Source organism: Vespula vulgaris, chromosome 5 (assembly GCF_905475345.1).
Source record: "Vespula vulgaris chromosome 5, iyVesVulg1.1, whole genome shotgun sequence".
Taxonomy (NCBI): Eukaryota; Metazoa; Arthropoda; class Insecta; order Hymenoptera; family Vespidae; genus Vespula; species Vespula vulgaris.
Genome location: NC_066590.1, coordinates 4,962,087 through 4,982,099, shown reverse-complemented (window position 1 = coordinate 4,982,099; position 20,013 = coordinate 4,962,087). Strand labels below are relative to the sequence as shown.

Here is a 20,013-nt window from a genome sequence, read left to right as displayed (position 1 = left end):
TATATTAATATTTTCTTTCCTTTTCTACCCTTCCGATCTCGATCATCTTGGTGGTGTCAATAAATCGTATCGACGTGCTTCTTCGTCGGCTTTCCCATTTGAATCACAGTGCAAACAAATCGCTGTTTTTGCGTCTGCATAGCGCCTACCCAAAAGATTTTTGCCCCGGCCACGTTCATTGTATACTTGATTGTTGGGAAACGAACGAACGGACAATAAAACCCAATGACTGGATAGTTCGACCGATTCGGGTTCGAAGAAAATCGATATGTCTATAACACGTGGGCGAAATCCACGAAAAGTTATTGAATTACTAAGCGTCGATGTTAACGCGTCATTCGGATAAATTTGGATAACTCCACATACTTTTGTACCATCTTCCGCGAAAGGAATGCCGGAAAGGAGAGTAAACTGACCTCTCTTCGTGTCTGAAACCGCGTTATCTTTCTTTCTTTCTTTCTCTCTCTCTCCTCTCTCTCTCCCTCTTCTAAGTTCGAAAAGTTAAGCTGAAAAGATCGAAGAAGAGAAGGAATGAAAAAATTCAAGTTTAAGATTTAGTATCACGCCGTCGTATATTTTGTATTACATTGATTAGAACTTCCATAAAACATACGCTAAGAAATTTTTTCTTGATTGTTAAGAGAGTTATAAGAACAATCGAGGAATAATCGATTCGAAACGATATTTAACGAGTAATATCGTGATCGTTGTTTCTAATCGTTTTACGATTGAAATAAATCATCGCATAGTCTACATCCTTGTAGGATATTTGGCAAGTAAAGATCCTTCAGAGTGTGTCTATACTTCGTAGAACTTTCGTTTCGATTATCTCGGGACTTTCATCGTCACGCGTATCTGCGAAAAACTATGGACAAAAACTTCCCGGCCACCCTGCCGAGCGGCCGTTGGGCCGCACGAGACGTCAAACGTGCGTACGTACGTTCGATTGTTTACACAATGCCATATATAAGGAGTAAGGAGGAGGGTTTGACAATCTCAGTTGAAGATCTCACGCCAATCGGGAACATCGAGTCGAGTTGGCAAGTCGAACGGTATAGGAAACTTTTCTTCGTCCCTTTCGAAAGTATTTTAAAATCTTCAAGAAGAAAGTAATTTCTTTGCCGTGTGTTGATACAGAAAACACAGCGGCTCCACAAATACAACGTATTTCTTTCGCATCGGGTCGAATCATCAAAATCTTATACCTACTGAGGAAACACGATATAATAAATCGTGTACAGTGATAAAAGACAAAATAGTAAAATCAGTAGTGTGATTCAATTCGTAAGATAGTGTGTATATATATATATATACACATATCACGAAAAAAAGATATTTAATCGTGTCGACTGTGATAAAGAAAACAAGAAGACAACGATGAGATACGAAATGAGAACGTGCTATTTCTTAGCTCTTCTCGCAGTTGCCATTGCAGCCCCGAATAGAAACGTCAGATCTTTGACGACTCTTCCTCCTTGGCACCTGCCATGCGGCGAAGTTATCGAGCAAGATTCTTACGAGGACTCACAGCAGGAGTTAGACTCGATCTTGAGCGATTTGAGATTGCAGCATCAACTGATGCTGCAGGATTATCTCAATCGTGATTACGAGTATCTTTACGACCGCGTTAGGATCGGCGTTCACGAGCATCAGTACATTCCAAATTGGGTGCCTGGAAAGAAGGATTCTAATCATATCCGGAAACTCGCTAAAAGCAATCAACAAACGGTAAGCACGTTTATAGATATTAATTTCGAAAGGTCCCACCAAACGTAGATTATATTTTCTCTTGGCAAATTTTCTCAGTACGATTTTAACGCTTCGAAAGGAATCGTTCGCTTTTACATATCGATCGGCTCGTTCAACCCGACGAATTAACGTTCCTTAAATTAACGCTATGCGCATCTTATCGATCATAGATCATCTCAACGCGTAATATTCTAAACATCGAATAGAGTTCAGTCGATCGTAAAAATGATTGCATAGTCGGTCTTGCGAACGTATTCACGAGGGGAAAATATAATACAACGGAAAAAGGGTTTAACGAAAGGTCTGGAAGGGTCGAACGGATACGCTCGTCCGCAATCGTATCGCAGTTGTTGGGCAAACCGTGCACACCCGGTGTGCGCTCTATTGCAGTTGATTAACGCAACGTTAAATAACAAATTTTAATGAGACGGTAATTATTATAAAGTAGCAGGGTAGCAGGAAGGCGTGCGATCGTTTCGCTGGTTCTCTCTCTCTCTCTTTCTCCCTGTATGTTGTGTGTATGTGTTTGTGTGTGTGTGTGTATGTTGCGCGCGCATAACGTAGACGCGAGACGACGCGAGACGACGCGAGGCGACGCGACGCGACGCGACGCGAGCGCGTGCCGCGTGGCCGCGTGCGACTGCTTCTCATGTTTGCCGGGTCGAACTGCTCCGTAATCACGCTCGTCTGCCTCCTCGATGTGAGCGTACTGATAAAGTCTCAACTTTACCGATAATACGTTTTACTACCCGTCTACGTGCTTATCCTTCTACGTTTATTGCACGTATATATGTATATATGTCTGTACATATATGTATGTGTGATGTGTGTATTTACGTATTTTCCTCTCTATTTCTCTCTCTCTCTCTCTCTCTCTCTCTCTTGCTCTTTCCTCTCTCAGCCCTCGCTAACACAACTACACCGCCTTCGCTGCCGTCACCACACCATCACCATCGCCATTACCACCACCTTTCTCTCTTTATCTCTAACGTACTCGTTCGTTCTTTCGTTACAACGCTTCATTCATCGATCGTTTATCCAACCGACAACTCGTAGAAACTTTGATAAGTGTTAAGGAGTGAGAAAGACAGAGAAAGAAATAGAAAGAGAGAGAGAGAGAGAGAGAGAAAAAAAGAATTTCTTGATAGTCAAGAAACGAACGTTCTTATCTAGAATCATATATCGATATTCGATAGATCGCATTGTTTCATCCGTAATATCTTCGTGTTAGTCTAAATCGATCCTTTCTTTTTCTTTTATAGATCGTCAATCATTTGCCAAAGCTTCACATGGATCTCCAAAAGTTTGCGGTTGCCTTCGAAGAATTGATAGAAGATGAAACACTTTCGAAAACCCAAGAGGCTTTAAAAGCTACACAATCTTATCTTATGAAAATGCTCTGCGAAGTCGAAAGTAATATAGCCGTTCTTCCAACTCTTCGTTTACCGCATCGCGTCGAGAGAAGCATTATGAGTAGGATCGAAAGGGATCCGAAAGATGACACAAGGAGACTCGTTCGCGATTGGGGCGTTTTACTTAAGTACAAGGATTATCTTCACGCTTGGAGACACGTTTTTGATTATTAGATTATATATGTGGACATGAGGACACGAAGACGCGAATTCCTAAGATTCGTAACAAAGAAGAACGTTGATAAAACGATACGAATGTTGATAAAAGGCGATACAGATTAGTTTAGGGATGATCCATCGTGTGTTCGTGATCGATATCGTTAAATCGTTATTTAAGACGTAGTCATCCAAAATCGCCTCATAAATAATATTACGAATCGTTAGGTTTTCATAGATTTTACTCGTAATTTATTTATTTATTAATTTATTTCATCATTATTATTATTATTAATATTATTAATTTCTTTTCTCTCTCTTTTTCTTTTCATTGAAGAGAGATTAATATTTATTATTATTTATTTATTGTCTACATTTCGCGCGCCCCGTGAAGTTATTTATATGATAAATTATTTATTTATTAATGCCTAATGTAAAATGGGACTAACGTTTTAGTTAGATGGTCCTAGGGCTGCCCGAACTATGTGATACTTTTTCGTAACCATAAAGTACTTTACTTTTGACTATTGACTATTCATGAAAGACATTATTTCATACATATGCGAAAACGTTGTAATCTGTGCAACGTTAAAAGTGACTTTTCGTATTATAAGTTATGAACGGATAAGATATGCTAAGATATCTAATGTTTGTACTTTTTATACGAAGAATATATTATTAATACAACAATAATGTGATATATGCGACTATACATTCATTTTTACCTATTATCTACTTTTCAATATTTTTATTCTCTCATTTTTTTCATCAATATCACAAATATCAATGTTGAATACATATTTATTTATTTGTATAGTAATACAATCTTATCGATACGATGATGCATCATTTAATTGAAATTAAAATAAGTCTTTAATATACATCATATATCATACGAATTTTATGATATAAATGTTGTAAATTTATGATAACAAATTATAATTTGTTCTAGTTAAAGATGCATTGACTTATATACAATTCTAAGGCAAACGTCAATACGAAAGCCAGGTTGGCCGAGCGGTCTAAGGCGCCAGATTTAAGTTCTGGTTCCCGGATGGGAGCGTGGGTTCGAACCCCACACCTGGCAAAGAACTTTTTTTTCTTTTAAAAAATGACTATTAGTAATTTATTTTTTTTGGTATATGATTTCTTTTTTATCTTATTGGTAATAATTCTAATTTTATTCTTATTACGAAAATGATTCGTTTTTATATAAATTTTGTCTTAGTTATGATTTTAAAACATCTCTTTTATTTTACTGTATCTAATTTATATTGGAAAAATTAAATATTTATGAATCTTATAATTTAAATAACTATAATTAGGATTTAGATCTTTCATTTATTCATTAGACTTTACAAAATATATTTATCGTAAAAACAGTCGGCAAATAAAAAGATAGACTGATAGATATATTATAGAATATAGAATATAACAAACTCATATAAGGAAATATTTGTAGTGTCAATCATAGTATCATTTGTTATAGTCTAATAAAATACGTATTATAATTATTACTCTATATCATAAAAAAAGATAGAAAGCATAATTATATTTTCTTACACTATGTGTATCTTACCAGCAATATATGAATATACATTATTCACATTTGAAAATTTAAATGAAAGATTCTATTAATTATAGTCACTTCAGATTTTCCGATTTTATCAGCTATTTTCTTAGTTTTCAATTGTGATACATTCGACAATTTTCCAGCAAATCGAACTTTGTATTAGAAGAACATAATTTAGTAAGAAGTAGTAGATTTTTCGTGCTACCTTCGTGCACTTCATGCTACCCTGATAAAATGTTCCCTTCGTGGTATTTCCCAAAATTTTCCCCTCAAATTAGACGTTATTTAAGAAAAACATCATACAAAAGGAGTATAGATTATTTTTTGTAGTACCTCCTTAATCTTTATGTCTTTGGAATTCATAAATTCACTTGTCGCATATCAGTAACTTATCTTTTATAAAGCAAAAAAAATTTTATGAAGTAAAACTGTAGAACTTGAAATATCGATAACTTATCATCGCTCGATAGATTACCAATCGAGCACAAATTTAATTCAACGATGACTCTAGAATGAAGGTTGGCAACAACCATCAGTCGATAAATTACCAATGATAGAACAAATTTAGGCGAATGTTGATAACATACCATCACTTGTACCGACATAGCAAGAAAATTGTACGCTGCCGATAAGAATTCAGAATGTCGATAATTCCATTGAGAATCGATTGATAAGTTATCTACCAAGCAAGTTTAGGAAAAGTAAAAATTTTGATATGTGCCATCTCTTTACACGTTACGTTCTCCTAGTATAATATTCTTTTTGTAACGCTTTAGCGTACAATTTTCTTACCAATTCGATTTTGTAACAGGAATACATGAGATTAAAGGAATTAGAAGGATTTTTCGTGCTACCTCTGTACATCTTATGCTCTCTTGATACAAAGTTTCACTCGTGGAAAATATTTTTCGTATACTGACTTGCAGACTTTTCTATCTAAAAGTGTATGTATTATAAAAATGAAGAGAAACATTTCTTTTTTTAAATCTTTATATTATACATAATTTTTTCTAATACATAAACAACATTTTCAGTTATTATTTTATAAAAATCTATCGTTACTTATTGAAGAGGCTATTGTAACAATAAAGAAAAATCAATGTAATCTTTTACAGAAAAACAATTGAGTATACGTATGAAAAATGTTAGCTCTAGGCACGAGGGTAAAAGGAAGCAATACACTGACTATGAGAGAGAAACGATTTTGTATTATACTCACGTTGTAACGTTTGTAGTGTGACACGTGCAGCCCTCGCCACGTGCCGTGCTTCAGCCGATCTAAATCTAATAACGCAAACAGCCTTACAATAACGTACATCATACACGGCATCGTTTGGTGGCCGGAGGTAACAGGACACCATGTGAACTAATCGTTTCGAAGTGGTCTTGGAGATCCTGTTTCGCTATTTGTTAAATCGAATGCGCGTTCTCTCGGGACTGAATGGGTCGTCCACCATGCGCTTTCAACGATTAACTATAATCCTTATTACCTTTTCACGATATCGATTATTATCACGTTAACTATACTGAATGTGAAATCTTTGACTCGCTATCGTTGTTGTTGTTGTTATCGTTGTAGAAATTGTTGATTCGAGAAATGTACTGATGATAAAAATTATCATTACTTGTTTTAAATATTAGAAGTTATTTTCTTTTCTTTTTAAGTAGCATCGTAATAAAAAGTATGAGAAAAAAGCCAACTATATTGTTTCTATCATTTTATTTAATAAGATACTTAACAATGTTTTCATCATCAAATTATTTTTGTCATTTAATTCGTTCTGCAAATATAACAAATCAAACAAGTATGACTGTACGAAGTTTGTAAATTCTTAAACGCATACTTACTAGCAATCTTGAGAAGAAAAGGGTAGATCCTCGACTGTACGTCAGATATTGATCGATAAATGATAAAAATTTAATCTATGCGTATCGTGGATAATTGTAAAAAGATAGGAATAGAGAAATAGGTAGATAGATAGATGGATGGATAGATAGATAGATAAATAGATAGATAGATAGATAGAAAGAAAGAAAGAGAAAGAGAGAGAGAGAGAGAGAGATTTTTTATCTCTCTTTTTTCTGAAAGAAGAATGAGAAAGATAGGTTGATGACGTCGCTAATACAATATGGTCCATCTTTTTAATTCTCAAAAATGTAAGTTTAATTTATTTTAATATACAACGACGAGAGTGCTCGTACGCTCGAATGTCTACACGCGCATTTTCGCATGCGTACAAGAACGACGCGTCCTACTTAAGATGTGATTGTGTGCGTGATCGAATTAAAAATTATATAACTGAACTATAGATATTTTATTAATTAAGATCACAAGACGACTGAGTTCCGTTTATTCCCAGATAAGGATATAAGGCGTTTCCATGGGCTTTTGACCGTAGGAAACTGCGAGCTCCATAAAGTCGATATGCAAAAAAGGAACTTTTTACAATAATAATTCCAACGGCGACGCCTCGTTCAGACAAACGATACGATGCTTCATCATGCTCGTTGAAGTGTGCTGGTAAATCTGGGCTAATCGAAAGTTTCATTTCTCGTTGATTTATAATGGCTTCGTATACTTTCTTCGTGATTCGTGTGAGTATTCCCGTAATTTGGGTGGCTTATCAAACGAATTCGATATCGACTGTTACTTCGATTATAGATCGCGCTCGATCCAACTTTCCAACGTTCTCGTGTCTCAGCCGGATTAATATTTTTTCTTTTTTTTCTTTTTTATTTCTTTATTTCTTTATTTTTTTATTTATTTATTCTCTTTATCGAATTTGAATAGATCGATTAGACGGACAGACAGCGAGATAACGTAGACGATCGTAATAAGAAATTATTCAGTTGGCTCGAGTTCGAGGATCGAAGAGCGAGACGCGAAAATCAAATTTCGCGTTCGATCGCCGAAAGGTTCGTTAAAAAATTGGATGGCGTTGGTAAGTACAATTATACGGATAAGCTACGGGCCTTTTTTTTTCTTTTTTTTTTTTTCTTTCTACGATATACTATTTACAATCCTATATAACTTTTCCTCTACGATCGCACTTTAATAATCGTCTCGCTCGCTCGAGCTCCCGCAAATAGTTTTGTCTTTTTGTACATCGCAACAATATTTACAGATAATTTACAAATTACAATATGTTAAATATCAATTCTATCTAGGCGAGATAAGTCGGTTAGTCTCTTAAAACGTAGGCGTGTGTGGGTGTTTGGAGCGTAATAGGAAGAGATGAGATGGGGCTTGGGGATTGGGGTGAAGGAAAAGGATCATGGGATAGGGTACTAGGAGGATCAAATTTTTTTCAATTCGAAAATGCTCACTAAAAACTATCGAGTCTGTTTGCTCCACCGCTAAGCGATATGTCCTTCTAATGGTGTCACATTTTTCTCTCAAACGTTTGCATTCATAGATATACGTGTATCGTCAGATATCTCTCATCTATATGCGAATGCAACAAATTTTTTGATCGATTAACGTTCGTTGTCGATTGCAACACTATGCCAGACTGTATAAATATATCGAGAAAGAAACGAGAAATCGAAGAGTGGCAAGGTAGTCGCTTCATTAAAGTCAAGTGTTCAAAGTAAAATCAAATGTCTGCTTCCATCGATGCTATTCCATCGTTGTGACACCATATCTCGTTGTACGATATGTATGATTCATCATTAATTATATTTCGACCGTGAAAAGAAAAAATAGAAGGAGAAAAGGAAAATAAATAAATAAAAATGAAAATAAAATAACTCGAGAATCTTTTCGATCATAGAATTCCTTGCGTCGTCGAGAGATCCTTCGACTCTTACGACGGAAATCGTACGCGACTGGTTTATCGTTATTTGTCCACTCGAGAAGGAAGTAGTTTGTGAGAGAATAGGAGAAAGAGAGAGAGAGAGAGAGAGAAAGAGAGAGAGAGAGAGACACAGAAAGAGACAGAAAGAGAGAAATAGCGAGCGAAGAAGAGAGAAGAAAGGAAATAGAAATAGAGGAGGTTAATAGGAAAGGGGACATCGCGCTTGATCCGTCCTTATCTCTCGGCACGCAAAGTCCTCTTCCCATGATGGCACCAGCCCCTTCATCCATCGGAGTCTTACATCTCATAACACTATTTGCCGTTCGACGAGAGTAGCGGACTGCCGGCGGTCGAGTAGCCCTGGCTGCATGTTGGCAACACAAATGGATTCATGTTGAACGGCGAGCCGACCACCTCTCCTAATCCTACAACATGCCCACTGTCGGTTATACGTTAGTAATCGCCTCTGCCGTCATATTTTACGAAACGAATAAATATGTCTGGTTAACGATTAAGGAAAGAAAATGAAAAGAAAAGAAAAGAAAAGAAAAGAAAAGAAAAGAAAAGGAGAAAAAGAAGGAGAGAGGAGAGAAAAAAAATACTAGGAAGAACGTGAGAGACGTTCACGAAAGGTAAGGTAGACTTCGAGAGAGATATCGAGATTATCGCGAGCGAGCTTCGACAACGCGAACATCATTTTCTATGACCATTTATAGTTAAGGCACGTAAATGGGGTTTATCCTTGAACCGAACCCGATGCTTCCCTTTCATTTTACTATTTTCAGCGATACGACTTTTGTACGACTTTATCTTTTTTTTATATTTTTTTTTCTGCGTGTCCCTCCTTCTCTCTCTCTCTCTTTTTTCTTTTCTTTTTTCTAATCTTTTTCTTTCTTTTTCCTTTTCTGCTTTTTTCCCCCTTTTTTCTTTATTTTCCTACGCATCGAGTTCATGGCCGTTCTCGTCGTCTTTTACGCGACTTACTTCCACCGTACGTAGGGCACGATTCCATATGCAGACACGTGCCAACGAAACGATCATTCTAACGACTTCGATGACGTAGTCGTTGAACGTTCGATATTCTGTTAAACGTTGTACGAAAAAGGCAGGATAAAAAAAGGCTCGTTATCTCGTTCGATATCTTTTATAAGGTACCTACATAAGCAAGGAAGAAATAATCAAATTGGCAAGAAGCGGTGCATATGTTCGACTCTCTCCTTCCACTCGACTTCATTCGATTATGCAATAAAATATGATCGAGTGGAAAGCCAGCCAAACGGAAGATCGTAAATGAATGTACCTACATTCTCGAGTCTCGTCGTTCGTGCATGTCTCTCTGATAACTCTTTAATCTCAGCGCGTAGGGTAGTTGTGATGGTGATGGTGGTGGTGGTGATGGTGGACGGTTAGCGGTTACTGGGCGGCTGTAGCGAGGTGGTGCTGTGTGGACCAGTGCGGTGGGACTGAGGTGGTCGGTGGTCGTACTACAGGGGCGAACGCACTCCCGTCCCCGGACGTATAGAAAATGCCGTATTGTTCGTGCGCTAAAACGAAAATTCCACATAAGGAAAAAACCATAAAGAGAGACTGAGTGATCGAGTGAGTGAGTGAGTGAGTGAGTGAGTGAGTGAGTGAGTGAGTGAGTGAGTGAGTGAGTGAGTGAGCGAGCGAGTCAGTGTGTGTGCGTGCTGGCTAATCGTATAAAATAACGTGAATAAGCGCTGCATGCTTGAGATCGACGCGTTTCAAGGGTAATCAAATCGAGAACTCGAGTTTGTGATAAATAGAGGACGAGCGAAAAAAGAAAGAGAAAAAGAGAGAGAGACAGAAAGAGAGAGAGAGAGAGAGAGAGAGAGAGAGAGAGAGAAAGAAGAAAAGTTAAACAAAGAGAAAACTTACGCGACGTGTAAAGAGTCGGACTTCCAGTGTACGGATTCGCAACGGAATAGCTGCCGTTGGTGCTGTGGCTATGCGGCGTGCTAGCCGAACTTCCGCAATAACCACCACCGGTTACAACCCCTCGCGGACTGGCGCTGCTGCTTTGTCTGTAAGCGTCGGCCGTACCCCCGACGCTACCACCTACGCTGCCCCCTACGCTCCCTCCGCCCCCTCCGCCACCTGCCGCGGCTCCTGTCGTCACGGAACTACCGTCTAGAAATAGAAACCTGCCCGTCAGACGAACTCGTAAGTATATCTCATCGCTCATCGTACGTCGAATGTGGCTCGCTTTGATACGACCGACAATGTATCCTTGACATAGTTTATATCGATACTATTTCTCATTGATCTATTCTTAAGTAAGAAGAACATCGATGAACTATTTTCTATACCGATATAATATTAATCTAATGATGTGTTTTATTATACTAATTTCTTTTCTTTCGGAAATTATCTCATACGAGTGATATCAAACGTAAAACGTTATCAGAGACGATACCGAGATGACAGCGTGTTATCAATGAAACGGCATCGATGCGAAAGACGTCGAGGCGATGTTTGTCAGTCGTGCCAAATGTACCCGTCGGATGCTGTCTCAAGCTTGTCTCTTCCTCCTTTCCTTCGAGCGACGAGTTATACATGAAGGAAACTTGCTTGGAGTTATCGTTACTCACCGTCCGTCCACTTTGTAGCACTACCGTTCTCTTGCACCGTCACGGCGAGTTGTCCTGTATACGAGTTGAACGCTGTCGCCGAACTCGAAGTCGGGGGCGCCGGTGGGTGTCCCGCTCCTGGACTCCTCGACGCCCCCGCTATACCCGCGTTTCCGCTCCTTGGCATACTGTACAGTGCTTCCGCTAAATCGGCTGCTCGTTTCAATATTATTTCTTTTGGCAATTTTTCTGGGTCGCCTGGATGTCGTGGAATTAATTTTTGTAACCTTTGAAAACCGTAGTCGATCGTTGGCTCGTTTAAAGCTGCAATTCGTCAAGAAACACACGATCTTTATCGATCCTTCTCATTTCTTTTTTTTTTCGATCGAAATATACCCAATCGAGTTACTTACAAACGTAAACGAATCGGCCAGGTGCTCCCTTACAAAATTGTTTGCTTTTGTATGAAAGCGTTACTTCGACAACACCCGGTATCTCTCTATGGGGCGTCTGTACCCTGATCGCGTTCGGAGTAATTATCTGTAAAACAAAAGATAATTACAAATAAAACTCGTTGCATTTATTTCAATCTAGAATTTATCGGGACATTCGAAGATTTTCGATTGCTTTTAACTCAGCTGACCTCGCTCCAAACCAACATAGATCCGAAGACGACTTGAAGCCCGTCAAAAAAGTTCTCGCCTATGATTATTACGGTTGATCCTCCCGTCGTCCAACCCTCGTTCGGCGATATCGCCTTTATGCAGGGTGTCTGAAGTGGTATGGGTTGATACAAACCTGTGAAAAAGATGTCAAGCGTTAAAGACCCTCGTCGTTTTTACGTTGATAATAATTCGTATAACGTTACCCTCGAGTGAAATGGAATGGACGAAATAAGAAGGTACGATCGGATACGGAAGAAAACATGGAAAAAGTGTCTAGGAGAAAATCGTGGCTGCATCGAGGGATGGGATATGGAAAATTATCTGGATATTCTGTTTATTCGGTCGAGGCCAAGTGGCAGATATATTTCTCAGAGTCATGGGGTTGGTTCCGGACGTGGAAACGGAGAGAGGACGTATGAAGGAGAAACGGAGAAAGGTAGAGAGAAAGAGAAATGCAGAGAGAGAGAGAGAGAGGGAGGGAGGGAGGGAGGGAAGAAGAGAGGACGAGGGTCGGAGGATCCAGAGAAGGGTTGTAACAAGAAGGAAGAAGGGGAGGGGGGACGATCGGGGCGCCGGTGTCTCTGCTTGGAATTTATAACCCAATGATATCATTTTGTACCCCAGCGAAGCCAAACCACCCCCGGCACCGACCCTGGCAAAGCGGAGCCACGGCAGAGTGGCTGACATCATGGTATATTGCTCCCAGTGACGCTCAAACACTTTCTACTATGGATCCACTCTCTCAAGATAAATCTCACGAAGCTTAAGAGACTTACGTAGATGGGTCGTTCAGGATGTTCTCCATTGAGAAGTTTTCTCTTTTAAATCCATTAGTCCGATATTATCTATTTTTTAAACCAGATCAAGATCGATCGATCGATTTGAACGACGAAAACGATTATCAGAATTAGAAACTTCGTAACGATGAAAAGTATATAGGAACGGGGGTGTTAAAAAGTTACTGACTTTGTCTGAAAACGAAGATTCTTGAATGGGACGTAGGTATTTATTGCGTTCGGTATAGAAGAAAGTCGTTAAACGGAAGCAGCCGTTTTGGCAACCATCCTAGGTAGGGAATTGTCGAGCGATAGGGTAGTGGGAGAAAGAAGAGTAACATAGGAAGGTGGAGGAAGAGGAGAATGTAGTGGTGGTGGTGGTGGTGGCGGCGGTGGCGGTGGTGGCGGTGGTAGTGGTGGTAGAATAGAAGGAGGAAATGGAGGAGAGTTGAAAAGAGGGATTCGGTAGAGAAGGCCGGAACAAGCGTACCAACTCGGAATAAATAAAATCCCCCGTGCCATTGAATGGTAAGGGGTGCTACTCTCTCGACTCAACCCTCTGCGACCCTCTGCAAGCTCTTCTTTTACCACCGCCGTACCATCGTTCGAATTCGAAGAGTCGCGTTGTTATTCCGACACCCGGATTGTTTACACGAATATATTAAGGATCTCTTTATCATCCCTTATCATCGTTAAAAAAAGATCGAGATGATAGAGCGCGATTCATTCAAAGTGAAAAATCTTTTCCTTTGTATACATATTGGTATATACAGATAAAAAGAAAAAGAAGACGAAGAAGAAGAAGAAGAATAAAAAGAAGAAAAAGAAAGAGAAAAAGAAAAAGAAAAATAAAAAGAAAAAAAAAAGAAAAAGAAGAAGAAGTAGAAATCGAATGATACACTGGCAGGAAAAAGCAAGAGAAACGTCGCGGCCGAGCTTTCTCTCGGTCTTTTCTCATTGGTATGCTCGTTCCAGCGTTTCGGGGGTAGCTAGCGAGGGGATTTGGAAAGAGCGAATGTGTTGGTGGTGGTGGCGGTATGGCGTCAGTGGGCTTGAGAGGGTGAGCGAACGGGGGTGGTGCCACGAGATAGCTTAAACTTAGCATTCACAAACCAACGCGCCACGGCACGGTCGGCGTGCGAAAGAGGGAGACGAGAAAGCAAAAAGATAGAAAGAGAAAGAAAGAAAGAAAGAAAGAAAGAAAGAAAGAGAAAGAGGAAAAAAGAGAGAGGAAGAGAGAGAGAAAGAGTAAAAGAGTGAGGAAGACGGAAAGCTCGAGGAAAGGAAAAGAGAGGAGAGGGCCAATTCCGTTCTCTCTTCGTGTCTTTGCTCTTGGTGTGGCAGCCAACCAGACAAAGGGGGAAAAGAAATAAAAAGAGAGAAAGAAGAAGGAAAGAGAAAGAGCGAAAGGAAAGAAAGGAATAAGACGATGGAGAGTGGAAGGAGAAGGAAGGATCCTTCGTTTTCCCGCATCCCATTGATTTACATCTTGTCTTGGTGCTGTAGGAACGACGAGCGGGAGAGACTTGGAAGAGGAATAAGAAAAAGAGAATCCTGAGAAGGAAAAGGAAAGGAAAGGAAAGGAAAGGAAAGAAAAGAAAAGAAAAGAAAAGAAAAGAAAAGAAAAGAAAAGAAAAGGAAGGGAAAGGAAGGAAGGAAGGAAAGAAAGAATGAAAGAAAGAAAGAAAGAAAGAAATAGAGAGAAAAAGAGAGTGGAGTACGCGCTAGAGAAAGAGAGAGAAAGAGAGAGTGAGTGTAGCGCGAGGGGTATCCGCGCGATATCAGCCGTTTGTATGCGCGGCCGACGCCAAACTTTGCTGAATTGCCCTATGACTCCTTATATCCCAGCCTCCTTTGGCCCTCCTTACGATTCCGCCTCTTCGCTGTGCCTCCCTAGTCGTTATACCGAACCCGAAGAAAACCAGTATTCTCCTCTCTTTCTCTCTCCCTCTCCCTCTTTCTCTTTCTCTCTCTCTCTCTCTCTCTCTGTCTATTTTACTCTTACTCTTACTCTTACTCTTTCTCTTTCTCGTCGCTCGGATACGCCGCGCACGTGGAGCAACACTCGCTCCTTCCAATTGCGAGTGACAACCGTGAATCGTTTGGGAAATCAGCTTTGATCTTTCCACTTCTAAGGAAGGTGGAATGGGGGAGGAGTCTCGAATCAAATTGCACGTTAAACTCTATCACGATGAGGTTGGAATAAATGTCAAGATTACACGCTTGCGTTTCCTTTTCTTCTATATAACAATTGCAAAGATCAATTTGAATCGTTCAATTTGTCACGAAATAACTGTGTAGAGAGCGTATTACTTAACGACGTTACCTTTAAACGAGAACGTATAACGGACTTAATGGGATCGATTATACGCCACTGAGTTGCCTGAGAGAACGCGTGCGAGAGAGAGAGAGAGAGGAAAGGAGGGGGAGAGAATGAGTAAGAGAGATATAGTGGCTATGCAGGGATCCAAGAGACGAACGCTTAAACTCGATTACCCAAGTTACGCCGCTTTAATCGCGTATTATGATCGTAATCTCTTCCGTAAAGTATCGTCCCGTTCAAAGTACACTGAACTTGAGTATCGTGGTATTGAGAGAATATGGAGTCAAGAAAGATTTTTAAGAAAATCAATTCGAAACAAACATATTATATCGCATTATATCTTTTGTCTGTACTCACTGTTGTACTCGCCAGGATCACTGGGGTCCAATCGTTTCGCTCTGCGTCCGTGTTTACTATTGTTGTGGACAAACATGTTATCGGATACCGCTAACCATGGACCTTCCACTCCGACTTGCGTCGATATGATCACCTGGAACATAAATTTTAAGATTAGCTGAAAATCGTATTATAAATCGATCGCGTGTAAAGTGTGTGACACGTATGTACATATTTATATATGTAATTATACGTATCAAAGCGACGATATACACGAGTGATCACGGTCCTTGTAGATTCATTTAACTCACGACACTATTACGTTTCCCATAATATCGCAAATTTCATGTTTCAATGAATTCCGGTTCTGAACGAGTAATACAATGGAGGTTAAAACGTACGGATGAAGTAATCGAAGCGTTTAACGGGCGAATTTTCTGCACGACATATAAACTTGAGGGTTAACATTTTTTTGCGAGCGAGCAAACACGAACAAATTTGTCGGATGTGATAACGCGTATACTCAACAAGTCGGCATGCAATTCGTGACTCTCGCTATTTCGACTTTACACAAGATATAAAAAGGAAACGTGTCTTTGCGCAAATAGATAGATAGAGATAATCCGGTGTTACAATACGAGTGAATAACGACGATACTCGATTAACATGATTAATCCGAGTCGAGTGAATCAAAGTTTATCTCGCTTTTTGTAAGAAAAGCTAAGTGAGGGAAGAATTTCTCACGTTCCAGATTCCTCGTGCGCGTAGTAGGTAACATTCGTAAAATCGGCGCGCGAACTTTTGTCCAGCCAAAGTTTTGCCAAGTTTCTTGCACAGTCGGTGGTATTAGCCCGGCGAATAACGCGGTGGCAAGTCTCGAAGGATAAGAGCGGGTTAAGAGTGTTCTCCCTCCAGCTACGAGAAATTTTCGCGGGTTGTGAAGGGGCTGAAATTTTAATTCGTAACTTTCGACGGTAAGCAATACCAAAACAAATTCGAAACTGCGATAAGTATTTTAATTTTGGTTGAGCGCGACCCTGTTATATAATTGAGAAAAAGAGAAACAGAAAGAGAAAAGGAGAAGGAGAAGGGTACGGTAAAAAGACGTTTGGTCGGAGTAAACGTAAAGGAGAAGAAAAAAGAGAAGAAGAAGGAGAAAGAGAAGAAAGTGGAACGTGGAAGAGATGGGAAGGGGAAAACGCGCGACGTGGTTTTTGCTAATTTATTTTTTAATTCTGTCTTTTGTCTCGGCGAAAGGAGGAAAAGCCGGATGGCGAGATACGGGCGTCGGTCCGTAGGAGGATCGTAGGAGGGGTCGTTAGGGAGGATAAGGGATGAAACGGGGAAAGGGACGGGCTGGCTGATGCCGTGCTGAGCTAATTGCCAACCCCTTGGATTACAAGTCTCCTGGATGGGGCTCTCAACTTTCGACGATGGCCGCCCATCGAGAAATTCTTGTCTTTTCACTGAGTACGTTCCCTTTTGAAAATTAAAAAAGAACTTTTTTTCTTACCAGAACTACTCCGATTACTCGGTAAAGCTTTTTGCGTTAATGTCGATAATTTAAATTTCATGTATTCTATATGACCCCATGTAAAACCTTGACGAACAACGATTAATTTTAATTTTTAATGTCGGCGATAAAGAAGTTGTAAGGTCTTACCTGAAATCGTCTCATGTCACGCGGATTCCCGGCATTCTTAAGGCAGTTCTGGTTGCACTTGAGAAAGAACTTGAGGAAGAACCTGAAAACAGAGTAAGGGAAGCTAGTTAAATGGTTGACAACTTGCTTAACGCTCTTCTAACGACGAGAACTTAATTAGAAGGTGAATTTTCCTGGAAAGCAAGCTTGAATACTGCATAAGCCAATCGCGAGCCTCGTCTAACTCGCCTCTATTATTCAGTATTTCTTTAGATTAAACGCCGGCCCCTTAGCCCGATCTCTCTGACCACGTGTTTCTCGACCTTTAAGGTATATACGTAAGGTATCGTCTATATATACTATAGAAAATGTGTGCTTGTCTTTCCTCGTGGAAATGTCAAACGACATCTTACATACTAATCTTTCTATAAACAAAAAAAAAATCGTCACCTATAAAAGTTATTATTATTATTAAAAAAAAAAGATAAAGGGAGGACTGGTGGATGGGAGGAAGGATGAGAGCAAAACAAAATACCTGAAACAATAGAAACGTGACGATTTTTGAGACGGACGAGCATCGTCGAGTTGTCCTCGAAGCTTGACGTCGATAGAAAAGGGTGAACGATGAGAGGGAGGGTGTTCGTGAAAAACCGACGAAAGAGAGCGAGCATGAAAGAGGAAAAGAGAGAGAGAGTGAAAGAGAGAGACAGGCGATAGAAAGTTAGACGCGCGCAGACGAGATCGAAGTAGAACTGGTGCACTGCTGGCTTTCGTCTACGAGGAAACATTCCTGTATGTGGGACGTGAGGATGTGTTGGAGTAAAAGAAAGAAAGATAGAAAGAAAGAAAGAAAGAGAGAGAGAGAGAGAGAGAGACGGAGTGAGAGAGTGGGAGGGAGAAGGAAGGAGTGAGAGGAGGAGGGTTCAGGCAAAAAAGCCGGCGGCTCAATTTTCATGAATTATGTAGAATATCGAGGGATATTGAATTCGAGGAAATTTTTCGACTGTGCCGTGCTGGAAGCCGCGGCCGTTTCTAAGCGAGAGCAAGAGAGAAAGCGAGAGAGAGAGAGAGAGAGAAAGAGAAAGAGAGAAAGACAGAGACAGAAAAATAGAGAGAGAGAGAGAAAGAAAGAGAGAGATGGCGGATCGTCGAAGGTTCGTGGATGTTGGAAACGAGAGAAGAGAAGAGAAGAGGAAAGAAGAGGAGAGGAGAGGAGTGGAGAAGAGAGGAGAGAAGGGAATGAACGAACGAGAGAGCGAGCGAGTCGAAAACTCCCGGATATATAGGCGATAGTCGGAGGAAGATCGGAAAAAGCGTAGGAGACACGTAGGAAACAATCAGGAGGGCCGAGACGCGAAGAGAGATAGAAGGAGGGTGGTTTTCTGGGTGGCTGCTAGGCCTCCATTCCCGTGGGAGTACATTGTCATCCCCCCGCGGAGTGCGTTCCCGCGATCCGGGACTTCATGGAAAAATCAAACACATACCTTCGACTAGCGTGTTAGCTTTTCTTTTCTTTTCTCTTTTTCAGTTCTCTCTCTTTCTCTCTATCTCTCTCTCTGTCTCTTTTTTCACTTACTCCGAACACACGCGCGCAAATCATCGAACGAACAGAATACGAAGGGTAGCTGCTATTTCGAGGATCCCTTTTATGCTCTTATATACGCGCCTACGTTCGCGCTTTTTTGTTCCACGTGTTGGAAAGAAAAGACGACGAATTCGTCGAAAGATATCGTTTAATATCTTCGAATGATAGAAACGAGATGTTTCGGATATCATTGTTAAGTTTATAATAGGTATAATAGGTATATTCGTCTGGTTCTATTGAAATTAGTTCTATTCCTTTTTATTATATACGTGAGGATATGTTTAAGTAACAAACTGATCTATAGGGATAGTATGTACTTACATCAAATATCTATTGAATTTGTTAAATATTTGATCGTGTCGAACATGTAACACCATCTATGAAGAAAAAGGTGGTTCTTCGTTGCGAGAAAGAAAAGGGGAAGAAAGGTATCGATCTTGCGTAGCACGCGTTTCGTATCCGTTTCGAAGGACTCGTAGTTTCAGTGAGAATGCACTCTATCTATCTCTCTGTCTCTCTCTTTCTCTCTCTCTTTCTCTTCGAAGGCGTCGAGCGAATTTAATTTCGTTTACTCTTAGAGAACGTTAAGATGGTATCGCGGATGCTGGATGGGTATTCAAAGCATTGTACCTCGGCTTATCGCTATCGTGGATCTTGCTCTAAACACGATGTCTCCGTCGCGCTCGAGGCTGCCGAGCAACACGAAGACTACACGACTACGACGACTACGACGACGACGACGACGACGACGACGCCTTCTAGTCTTTCGTAGATAGGAACGCCATCGAGCGTACTACCTACATCTACGATACTACCGGGCGTAAAGTGGCCCTTTAACGGGTACGACGACGAGCACGAAGACAACAGGAACGACTCGATAACGTTTCTCGAAATAGTTCCAACTCATTTTCCAATTTCTTTCACATATGTTAATGTCGTGGAAGTTTATAAAAATAAAAAACAAAAATTGTTCCTCTTTAGCCTTAAAAATCGATAGTTGAGAGTCACTGTTACGGCGAAATATCGTCGACATTTCATGGATCTTTGTCTTATCTCGACCTGTCGAGATCGATTCGATGCCGATAGCGGCATTTATCGACATTAGAAGAGTATCGCCATGGGAGATGAAAGAGATTCGTTGCTGAACAGAAATAAAAGAGAATATGACAGTCGACATCCCGCTACCTCTCGGATGCTTTACCCTTTATATTCCGAACCTTTTTAGTTTATCTATCGCATATATCGATCGGGATACTTAACTTTTTGAGCTACGTTCGTTACGTTTAAAGGACCGTCGAAAATAGTATAGAAATTTTAAGATAGGAATGGCTAATCTCTAACGACGTTTCGACGTGTCGTATTACACGATACTTCGACGCTTTCTTCTCCGTTTCCTACAGTATCATCC

The 20,013-nt window shown here is 40.1% G+C and overlaps 2 protein-coding genes and 1 non-coding gene across 7 annotated transcripts in view; 2 read left to right on the top strand and 1 right to left on the bottom strand.

Moving 5' to 3' along the window:
* Positions 1 to 961: 961 nt before the first annotated feature.
* Positions 962 to 3,841, top strand: LOC127064322 (uncharacterized). The gene is made up of 2 exons (XM_050995261.1): positions 962 to 1,728; positions 3,012 to 3,841. Exons 1-2 carry the CDS (start codon positions 1,378 to 1,380, stop codon positions 3,333 to 3,335), a joined length of 675 nt encoding a protein of 224 aa, XP_050851218.1. The 5' UTR covers positions 962 to 1,377; the 3' UTR covers positions 3,336 to 3,841.
* Positions 3,842 to 4,320: 479 nt separating this feature from the next.
* Positions 4,321 to 4,404, top strand: Trnal-uaa (transfer RNA leucine (anticodon UAA)). Its single transcript has one exon. It is a non-coding gene; the product is annotated as a tRNA-Leu (tRNA).
* A 2,303-nt stretch (positions 4,405 to 6,707) lies between these two features.
* Positions 6,708 to 20,013, bottom strand: part of LOC127064311 (transcription factor collier) — a 77,750-nt gene continuing 64,444 nt past the window's right edge. Inside the window, exons 7-14 of one of the 5 annotated variants that reach the window (XM_050995224.1) lie at positions 17,042 to 17,123; positions 15,400 to 15,532; positions 11,922 to 12,076; positions 11,692 to 11,818; positions 11,300 to 11,602; positions 10,587 to 10,838; positions 9,992 to 10,231; positions 8,976 to 9,112 (exon numbers count right to left, since the gene is read on the bottom strand). In XM_050995224.1, the coding sequence (XP_050851181.1) occupies positions 10,101 to 10,231; positions 10,587 to 10,838; positions 11,300 to 11,602; positions 11,692 to 11,818; positions 11,922 to 12,076; positions 15,400 to 15,532; positions 17,042 to 17,123 (1,183 nt within the window). In that variant the 3' untranslated portion in view covers positions 8,976 to 9,112; positions 9,992 to 10,100. Of the gene's footprint in view, positions 9,127 to 9,991; positions 10,232 to 10,586; positions 10,853 to 11,299; positions 11,603 to 11,691; positions 11,819 to 11,921; positions 12,077 to 15,399; positions 15,533 to 17,041; positions 17,124 to 20,013 lie in introns of those variants that run through there. The other 4 variants (XM_050995225.1, XM_050995226.1, XM_050995228.1 and 1 more) reach the window with 4 other exon arrangements.